The 10,630-nt window shown below is 36.9% G+C and overlaps 1 protein-coding gene across 3 annotated transcripts; it reads right to left on the bottom strand.

The window, feature by feature from the left end:
• Window positions 1–860: 860 nt before the first annotated feature.
• Window positions 861–10,427, bottom strand: LOC137710478 (SNARE-interacting protein KEULE-like). Of its 3 annotated transcripts, none has more exons than XM_068449509.1 (21): window positions 9,983–10,427; window positions 9,359–9,417; window positions 8,748–8,829; window positions 8,044–8,122; window positions 7,369–7,419; window positions 7,170–7,266; window positions 7,016–7,048; window positions 6,684–6,809; window positions 6,410–6,601; window positions 6,236–6,319; window positions 6,049–6,147; window positions 5,889–5,962; window positions 4,751–4,847; window positions 4,108–4,233; window positions 3,931–4,026; window positions 3,739–3,855; window positions 3,586–3,660; window positions 1,649–1,839; window positions 1,351–1,441; window positions 1,172–1,261; window positions 861–1,082 (listed from the first exon to the last, which is right to left on the bottom strand). In XM_068449509.1, the coding sequence occupies exons 1-21, from the start codon at window positions 10,056–10,058 to the stop codon at window positions 1,029–1,031; spliced, it is 1,989 nt and encodes a 662-aa protein (XP_068305610.1). In that variant the 5' UTR covers window positions 10,059–10,427; the 3' UTR covers window positions 861–1,028. The 3 variants fall into 3 exon arrangements, with proteins under 3 accessions (XP_068305610.1, XP_068305609.1, XP_068305611.1); XM_068449508.1 differs by having other exon boundaries at window positions 3,586–3,663; window positions 9,983–10,425; XM_068449510.1 differs by lacking the exon at window positions 9,983–10,427 and adding an exon at window positions 8,929–8,970 and having other exon boundaries at window positions 3,586–3,663; window positions 9,359–9,394.
• Window positions 10,428–10,630: the final 203 nt, after the last annotated feature.

Raw genomic sequence — 10,630 nt, 5'->3', positions numbered from 1 at the left:
CCATGAGTTCTCATGTGACATGAGTATGAAAACTCCTTGTTGATCGCATTCAGTGGACTTAGTCTTTATTGGGAACCTACATACTTGTCTTTCGTCATTCGTACCAATGACTCGAGCTAGTTACTCTTATGCGAAAAAAGACATAAAATGTACTGATCTAACGAATTGTCAATGCCCAATTGGCAATCTTATGATTGGGAATGTTTAGGATCTATGTATGAAGGAGAATGGTCTTATGAATCTAACTTCTTTAGATCACATTCTCCTAATTGTATATTCATTGGACTTATTGTTTAAGCGTATAACGCTTAATTTGACGACTTTAAACAATAATCTTTGCCCTAGAGTAAACTAGTTTTAGCTTAACACGTGAAATGTCCGCACAGTATTGTTTTATGATTGGCTTTAGGACACATTTCCAACAACCTCTGCTAAAGTCATTTAAAAAATAGTTGAATAATAGACCTAGAGAGCAGATATCTATACGTCATCCATAGAAGCAAATACACAGCATTTATAAGGAGAAGGGGTATGGAGATACAGTGCCGCATATGGTGTTTTGGACCTTGTCGTATTACAACCCGACACGATGACTCTAATGTGGCCGGGGGTGTCGATATTGCGTGGCTTCTCCGACAGTTTGGTTAAGTTGTAATGAATTAGGTAGTTTACTTTTCTTTGGGTTCAGTTCATTGGATTGGATTGGATTAGATGCCTGATGTAAAGGCTAATTTTTTTTTTTTTTTCTTTTATCTGTACTAGAAGTCGCACTTGTAGCTTGGATTCAATTCAGCATGTAAATTTTAATACAGATTCACAGAACCAAGAAGCAGCCGTCGGCAGGAACCCAAATTAGCTCCTTCAAGAATGTCCAGAGCTACCGGTATCAATAGGTAGGGGTTTTTATATTGAATGTTGAAAGGGGTCAAAAAGAAAAGAATATGGATACAATCAGCAGCATCTACGAATACAGATTGGCCTGGTAACGGTCCGAATGTCATTCCCAGCCCTTCCTGTCGATTCTACATTCATATCTGTAGATCATCCAACGAGAGCTCGTGTGCAGTCATCATCTTTAGTTTCTACAACATTTTCGGAAAAAAACAGTTTGTTAGGGGAGAAAGAGCGTCTCAGAATCAAGCGTTAACAGATCAAAACTATAATGTATTACCGCAATAAATGGAGCAGGATCCTCGAGACATGAGGAGCCTAGAACAACTTCCCTCTTCAGTTTAGCCGTGAGCTTGTGGCAAACCCTAAGCTGAAAATGAAACACAACTTATAAACTCACTAAGCAAGAAAAAGCGGCAATCGCAACTTCATTTAGGGACAAGTGGAACATTTTCATACCTCCGATCTAGTAGCCCCACCTACTATAACTACAAATATGCGCTGGCCCATCTTTTTGAAATCACTCGATGCATGCCGTAATACTGAATCGCTGTAGGTGCAGAAGGAGAGAATAGTTAAATAAATCATTCAAGGGGCTCTCAGAGTTGCTACTTATGAAAGATTTCCATAATGCAACAGTCCAAAAGTAGCTCTAGTTATAAGGGGCGCTCTAATTAGCTTAACAGAAAACTAAAGGAATACAAGAAAAGTGATGACTGGTCCATATTCAAAATAATCAAGTAGAGTGACATGATACCTCGAATACCCATCATCAGAATTTCGAGGCCGGGCCCATGTTGGCGTCCGTCTTGATCTCATTGAATGAGCAGCTGGAGGATGATTTACTGCCGCTACATGTGAAGTCCCAGGAAAAGTTGGACTTGGGTCATTCAAACATGGATATTCTTCCTTTGACAGTTCACCTTTACTAAGGTTTTCTACAAGTTCCTGAACGAAGAGATGATTCAGATATACTAATTGATAACTCGTACAATCATTGAAACTCAGTTTCATGATATATTCATGACATCTTGTGAAGATTATAAGACGGCGCCCTTAATTGCTTCTCTTTCTAAAGCAGTCACTAAGTAGCATGCTATGCATATTCAATGGCATGAGAATTTGCATACGACATATCTCCACGCAAGTTTCACCAGAAAATGTCACGTGAATGCCCAACTAAAATACCAAGAAAACATTATAAATGGTCATGTTTTGTCAACTCATCAGTTTGGTCCTTAATGTTTCAAACTCAGTCCCTTACCTATTCCTCTACTCATCAATATTGTCCCTGATAAAGTCGATTACAAAATCTGTTAGTGTGTTGATGTGGCATTTGTGTGGGACCTATAAAGACAATTACTGTGATGCCACATGTATTAATAAAACTTCAGTTCTTTAAGAAAAAGTTCATGATTGTAATCTTTCCTTCTTCTTAGCTTACAGCTTCTTCTTCTATGAGAACTGAAGTGGTGAGGTCAACCGAACCCATGGAAAGCCTACTGAAGAAGGAAAAGCAACCATATCTCCTTGGCAAACAAGACGCAACCAAAGCTATGTGCATAGTCAAATAGCTTAAAACTTTGACAGAAAAAAAAGAAGATAAAACGAATAAAAACAAAAGAAGATAAAACTAATAAAAACAATAAGATTGTGGTTGGGGGTCAAGGAAACCTGGGGCTTGTTTTGTGGGGTTGGACGGCGTGGTAGAGAGGGAGAGAGAGTGAGAACGAGAGAACAGTGAGCTTTGAGTTTGGTGGTGGTTGAGCTACAGGGATGGGAGTGGGAAGATGAAATAATAAATTCGTCTTCAACCTGCTTCCATACCTAGTTCAAACGCAATTCCGATTTCCTCTCTCCCCCATAGTACTCATTCACAAACACAATTTTCATTCTCGGAAACAATCCAACCCAATTGGATGCATTCTAATACTTTATCCATTCAACCATTTTCGGCAAAATGGATAAATGAATAATCAGTTTCTCGGTACTTCCCATCCCATGAAATCAATAGAAAATGTTTTTCATTGTAAATCAATTTGTGCACAACAAATCGTAAGATAATTCTAATTTCACAGGATGAAGGTGTTTGTCATGATTCGCTTGAGGAAGAAGGGAGGTTAAGAAATGAATTTTTTTTATTAGTTTTACAATTATAAACTATTAGTCTAAGAATTAAATTTTTATTAATCCATGTGGCCTTATATGATTGGCTGTGTCAATCCTATGCCGAAGCACGTCATTACACTAACAGATTTTGTAATGGAGTTAGATGTCAGGGACAACAATGATGGGTAGAGTAATAGATAAGGGAAGACATTGATGAGTTTGAAATATTAATGAACAAACTGATGAGTTGACAAAACATAAAGGACCATTTGGTGATAAAAAACCCAAACAATACCTACCCAACCCTACTGCAATTTAAATATATATCATTACTACCAGAACTAATATTTTTTTTGATAGAAATAAAAAAGCTTAAAGAACATGGTCATCGATTTAACTGAGAGGCAACTCAATTACATTTTGTTTTGGTTGTCCCAAAAACAAGAACTGAGATAGTTGAGAGGCAAATTGGAAGAGTTACCATAGACCAACAAACTCTATATAGCTGTTCTAATCACATGACATTTACCCAGACCATTCACCCATATAGACTAAGTGGGCTACAAAATAATCAAAAAGGGGTACCTCTATTATGGGATAAAAGCGCGCAAGCTGCCATGTTTCTCCTTCACTTGGACGTTCTTTCCTAGCTCCACGTTTCTTCTGAAATTGAATAGCCCCTTGTTAGATATTGATTGAACAATTGAAAGAACTCTCAAAGATTCTGTATACATTCACCTTATGAATGTCAAACTTCAGAGAAAACGCCCCTGTGCTTTTTTTGGTATCTGGTGCTCCCCCAAGTAGTTTCATATTATTCACGGCATTCATATCATCCGGTGGTAATTTTGCTAACTGAAAACAAGAAAAGTACCACAGTAAACACTTGAATGAGATTAGATACACTGATTGACCTCAGGTGGTACCAACCTTCATCAAATTGAGACCCTTCTCGCCCTCAAATTTCTCAGGATAAATGGCTGCAAGAATCATCAACAAGCGCAACTTATTTTCACCAGTTGTATCCTGCATAAAAATGGTATATAAAGTTTATAGAACACAATGACAATGAATCTTGCATACTCGTATACTTCTAAAGTTTCTTACATCTTTTGTCGTCAAAAACTTGATCACATCTTTCATGCCCGCATCTCCAAAAACAAGATCCTGCTCCAACTGCCCAAGTTCTCGAAGCCCAAACTCCCGGATAATTCTGTTAACCTTTCCTGCAATCTGGAGAAATAAAATAATATTTGCCTAAATCCATGATTTCCATGTTCAAAGTCAACAGCTCAAACTTTCTTTCTGCCATTCAATATGCTATCACTTCTGTTGTGATTCGTACTCCATCCATTGACTTTTTAGTTTGTAATTTGTATTTGCTGAGTTACTTCTTGGTTTGCTTAAAATGAAGCCTCATCCAAAGACAAATTTATCTTACAGTTGGACAGTGGAAACATTGAGGTGGAAACAGAGCAAAAAGTGGAATACATATGTGACATTTGGACAGCACTTATTCAAGAGGCAAAAGGGTGGCCACATGAATATGTCTAGATGTATAAAGTCGTTCATTTAACAGGTTTGTTCTGTTTTAAGAATCTTCTTAGCTAATTCAATTATAAATAAACTACAGCAATGGTCACATTATTTATAATTGTCGTCAGAAATACTGAACAGAATCCCTTAACCAAAGTTTTGAATTTTGATGGTGGAATTTTGCTAATCAAACAGATACTTCAAATGAACTAACCTCTACGTGAAGGGAGAGTTTGTCAATTTGTTCACTATATTGTGGCAATGCTTGAACCATCTTTTGCAAATCCCTTGTAGATAGTTCGCGAGCATCTCTATATAACACGTGAGAATTTAGGTGAGAAACAAAACACAACAACACGAACTGGCATACCAATAGACTTGCCTAAGCTTTGAATGTTTAAACAGAAAAATGACGTGATTAAGTTGAAAGAGAAAATCTCATATCCTTTTTCTTGGATGCGGACAGTAATATTATGAATTATTTTAGAGGATGCAAGTAATCCAAGATTTTTGACCAAGGCCCGAAGAACAATTTTATACCCTTCATACAATAACCCCACCACAAGCAGCTCGTTCGATCTATCAATAGTAACTATAAATCCCTCATATATAAGCTTCACTATATATATAGTTTACGCATATAATATGAGTTTTCTACTTAAAAAAATCAAAGTGCTCAGCACCAGAATTTAGCTGTATTAACCACGAATCCATTGCAAAAAAGTCTGGTTGGCAGACCCTACGAGGAGAAACTCCTTGCACCAATGAAATACACATGATATGATGTGAGGCACACATATCTTCATCACGTAACAATGATTTGCACAAATCAAGGATTAGCACTGTGCCAATATGTAATGTCTATAAAATCCAGCCAAGCAGTCCCATGTATTGGCATGGAATTTCTTGAGCAGGTCCTTGTTTTATGAGAACTTAGTACTTGACTATTCAAGAAAAACCAAACTATTTTTAACCAGAAACACTCCTACCCAGTTAAGAAATCCATTATGGACAAAAGAACAGGCGAATTTTGCAAGCCACTACAAAATTAGGCTCTGTTTGTTTGACCAGAATGATAGAATGATTCAACCAGAAGAGAAGTTACACAGTTAGCCTGACTCCAGTATTTCTATCAGCCCACTGAACAGGGTGCATAAATTCCTTATGTTTCATTTCAAACTAGTCAAAGATTGTGTATTAATGGAATAGCAAAACAAATTCCACTCATGATCTAAATCCTGGAAAACAAGGTTTTACAGCTATTCCTTACTCAAAGAAAGTTAGAAACAAGTATATAATTAGAATTCATTTAAAAAAACAAAAGAGAAGTTAAGAAATATATACACGCGAACCTTGAACCGTGGATCTGTGCAGCCTTATTCCTTGATACGAAGTTGGTCATTTTCTCATGCAGTCGTTCACTAGCCTGACAAAGGTCAAATGAAGGAAAAAAAAAATTAAATAATTTATGCCTGTGTAACCCCGAAAAATACAAATAGGCACAGGACATACATCTGCTATATGTGCGTGGCGAAGCTCAAGCCAGACAGGATCATGATCCTCTAAAAGAACCTCTTTTTTCTCAGGTGGACCACCAGTTTTGCTTGGAACCTATAAACAATCCCTTTATAAAGCATCCAAAAGAAACAAAAACACAAACTTTGAAAGCACATCTATGTAAATGGACATTTCAACTTACCTCATGCACGTACTTATTTCCATCCATATTTAGCAGGTCATGACACATGGCATCATATGTCCATTCGTGTATGAGAGGTGCAATCTGAAAATTCAAGTGAGTATTCATTATAATAATAAAGCGAATACCACTTTGCATGATATGCTTTTATAACCAACACATGCACCTAAAAACCTGATCGACAGATCTGTCAAGGACAAGCAACTCGCATGTTTCTGCCTCAGGGAAGTTCTTAATTGTATTTTTATATTTCATGAGACAATCCCAGATCCCAGCCGCAAGCTTTGTAGGAATTAAATCACGAAAAGTGGTCATCGTGGTGGCATCAAGTGACTTTGCAGCTCGATAACGCACACAAGGAAATTCCTAGGAAATAAAAAACAAATAGGTGTTTCAGAAAACCTGAACCGAATATTCAATCAAAATTTAACATCATTATAACATGTACCCTTAACGAAGCAAAAACTGTGGCAACACGAGCAGCCATCACATTCAAACATGCAACACCTTTGCGTGAATCCTCCTCATCCCCATAAAGTTCCTCTAAAGCCCTCTCATTGTTGGTAACAAAAGCCTGTGCAAAGAAATTACAAAACAGAAAAGCCATGAACTTTTTTTTTTTTCCAACGAATGGCTGTAAATGCTTACGAACATTGAATCTTAATATCACTTGAACCCCAAATTTAAATATACATTAAACAAAAATTCTTTTGAAAAGGATATAATATAAAATGATGACCACAAATAAACCAAAACTTTGACTGCAGTAGCGTCACATACCTGACCGTCTATTGCAAAATATTCCAAATTCATCTGCAAATTTGCCCAAATCAGCATCTTCTTACTTTTGACCAACAACAAAGAAGACAACTGACTGATACATAAAATTCTGCTAACTTATCAATCTAGGATATGTTTGAAAAATAACTATAACCTCGATCAATTTAGCTATGCGAGTTAACACAGTTCCATCCTTCTTGATGTGACTAACTAATTCTCTTGAAATAGGTGAACTAAAGAAAACAAATGCCCTAGGAAGACAAGAAAAGAAGAACCATTAGAACCTTCAAGCCTCAACATGATAAAAACCACAAAAGCAAATAGAACAAGGCAACTGATATTGCTGCACATACTTCCTGTACAATGGTGATCTTCCTGACATGTCTGACAAGAACATGATAACACTGCAAATTAACACCAGAGAGAGAAAGTTAGAGAGGCTGCCATCTATATGGCTGATGTTAAAAAACCAACAGGGAATAGGTAATTATTCAAACAATCACTTCGGCATTATATTAAGCAGAAAAAAAATTTATTTCACATTTTACTCGCGGGAAATGCTCAATCAAAGAGGTGAGAAAGAAACAAAGGAAAATTTTAGGAAAATATTTCCCTCTACGGACAGGGAAACAGATGGAGTAAGAACAGAGAATAACTGAACAACCCTAAAGTTAAAAATATAGTTAACAATTCAATCGAACTTTAGGTCTCAAACTTGTGATTTGTCAAGTTTTGTCTGGGCCTCACTATTCCTGAAACCTTAGGTTGTACAATGTGTTACAATGATTGTTCTACATTCTAACATCCCTTCACGTGTGGGCCTCTCTCCAGCCTTCAAGAGCCCAAACATACATAAATTGGTAGAGTTGTAGGATCTTACTCTAATATCATGGAACATTGGTTAGCTACCAATGTTCCCAAAAGTTAAAGTTGTTTGGATGATCTCTTACTGCCAACATGCTACAAAAATAAAAACATTCAACAGATAGGTTCTCTCACTCTCTCCAATAAAAATTAAAAAGTATTACTTCTCTTTGGTAGGCTGCATAAAGTATATAGCATCCATGGAGGGCAATGGCTGCCTTCGCCTGAATATGTCTTCAACCACTGCAAGAAAATACGTATTGTAGTTACAAGTTAAAAACAACCCACCAACTTAAGTTTTAATAGAAGCCCATCAACCAATATATCATGTTAAATGATTGGCCTCAGAAAATAAGTGGGAGACAAAAAACAGGGCAACCACTTGTCAGCTTAAAATGGCAACAATGTAATATTCACAATTCTATAGCCACAAATCACACGCCGAGAACAAAATTGCCTCAATTCAATGTCCTCGACTCTACACAACAGATATAACTTGGTAGCATGTCAAATAAAAAATAATCAAATACCATGCAGTGACCAGTCAGCAGCTTCAGATTAGGGCTTCTACAATAGCACTGACAATTTTATAGTGTGGAATATTGTATCACACATTTAGTAAATGCTACCAGAATGGGATGCGCAATGGCTTTTGATATATACCCAAAGAAATGCAGCACCTTGTTATATAGTTAGGTAAATGTGACTGACAAATAACTACTAAGTATTATTGAATACCATGACGATGCGGCATCCTCTTCATGCGGCTGGTAAAAATAGATTGGCCAGATAGCAGATACCAAGGCAATGCACTAAAATACAAAAATATAAAGTAAAACTTTTCAGGGAGAGTCCTTTTGATTCTTACATGAAACACCTTCATCTGTAATGTCAGCCATTTTGCATGCGTAAGACATTATCTTAACAGTAAGTTTGTCCATGATAAGTACCTACAGCAATGGCGATCACATAACAATTGCAACTAAACAAAGAAGAATATCATCACATGGAAAATTATCATCAGTTTATAAGAGAGATAGTGGGTTCACCAGATAAAAGAGAGAAAATAGTCCTTTACCCTAGAGATACACCTGTTATATCTCCCAACTATTAGAGAGTACATTCAGGGCTTGATCAAATAATTCACTTACAAGCTCTATTCCAGAGTACACGATAAAAATAAAGTAGATTTTATCAATTATAGACGAGAAAAATCCCAACAAGTAGTATACACAATATAAGCACACAGAACACATGTATTTCCTGTTGAGGTTCAGAAACTTTCCCAGTTCATTATTATGTCTACGAGTATTACAAAACAAATACTTTCATAAAAGATGTACTCCCCCATTCATAGATCCTATAATCTCTGGAACATATGTAAGCACTTTTTATTATGCAAACATAAACTTATAGTCACAAAAATTACGTAAATCAAATTTGTACAACAATTGACATCATAATACTAGTTGCATTTACCTTCCAGGTTGCTTTTGAATCCCCTGTTTTGCAAGACCGAAGCATTTCAATTAACAATCCTAAACACAACATTTCGGAAGTCAGTCACAAAACGGCCACGCAACAACTAACCACCATCAATTATAAACAACAGTAACAGAGTGATCTTAGTCCATATCTAGAACAAGCTGGTCGACCTCGCCCAAAAATAAACATTAACTGCTATACCTCCACCGATACAAAACCAGTCTAGCTGCTGCACATTGCACTGCAGCGGATCAGTGCTCCTCTTACATTGAACATCCAATACAGATTTTTCCCGCCCTACCGAAATCCCAATAGGCTAGCTACCTCATTCTCACCGTACATTTCATCCATCCAAATCTTCGCGATTTACTAATTGTGATTACTAATTGTTGTCACAGATTATTACAAACTCCAAAAAATCATTGAGCTTGTAGTTTCTACTGCTATTTTACTAAATCACAGAAATAGTTCAGTAACCAATAAGTTTCTGAACCAATTACAATACAAATTCATCAGCTTAGAGCTTGATTCAGATGCTAGTATTAATTAAATCGATAATCAAAGAAACTGAAGTGGAATTTAAACGAAAGCGAGTAAGGATAGAGGGAGGGAACTCACGGTCGCGGCTGATTTGCTTGAAATTCTTGTAGTCGCCGCCGTATGACGACGACGAGTCGGAGTCAGAGAACGACATGGTCCGAGCTTTTTCTCCTTCCCTTCCTTTCCAGGCCGATCGATTCGCGGGAAGAAAGAGTCGGACGCGGGGAGGGGAGAGAGAGAGAGAGAGAGAGAGATCGCGCAGTGGCGGAGGTCGGAGGAGAGGGGAAATGAAATTTGCTTTTCTTTTTTCTTTTGTTTCCTTAAGTGGAAGTTAATTGGGGAAAGGGAATGGGAATTTGATTCCGGAGGTTTGGGGGTGGTGATGACGTGTTGACTTTGAACTGGCAAATGCAATTCGCGTTTTGGCTGAATGGAGGAGAGAGACAGAGACGGACAGAACCAGGAGAGGAATTGAGAAAAGAAAAGACTTGTTGACTTTGATCTCTTCTTTGCTGCTGGTTTTCTAGAGTCTTCGATAGCTCGTTGGGAGTGATTTTAAAATAATTGAAATTGTTTTTTTGAGAAAGTGTTGAACTGTTTCTTATATGATGCACATTTATGTACTTTTTGCAGGAAGTATTTTAAATGTTTTTCTAAGATTTATTTGCATTTTAATCAAGGATTGGTTTAAAAAATATTTTCACCAAAAAGTGCTTTCATATATTT

This window comes from Pyrus communis, chromosome 12 (assembly GCF_963583255.1).
Source record: "Pyrus communis chromosome 12, drPyrComm1.1, whole genome shotgun sequence".
Lineage (NCBI taxonomy): Eukaryota > Viridiplantae > Streptophyta > Magnoliopsida > Rosales > Rosaceae > Pyrus > Pyrus communis.
This window is presented reverse-complemented; position numbering and strand designations above follow the sequence as displayed.

What these genes read in the sequence shown, in the direction of transcription:
- LOC137710478 (XM_068449508.1), bottom strand. Translation starts at nt 10,058, where the DNA reads ATGTCGTTCTCTGACTCCGACTCGTCGTCGTCATACGGCGGCGACTAC. An exon ending in ATGCAGCCTACCAAAGAGAA is followed by an intron (nt 7,420 to 8,043) that starts GTAATACTTTTT and finishes GTTAATTTGCAG; the next exon opens with TGTTATCATGTTCTTGTCAG. An exon ending in ATCCTGCTCCATTTATTGCG is followed by an intron (nt 1,083 to 1,171) that starts GTAATACATTAT and finishes AAAATGTTGTAG; the next exon opens with AAACTAAAGATGATGACTGC.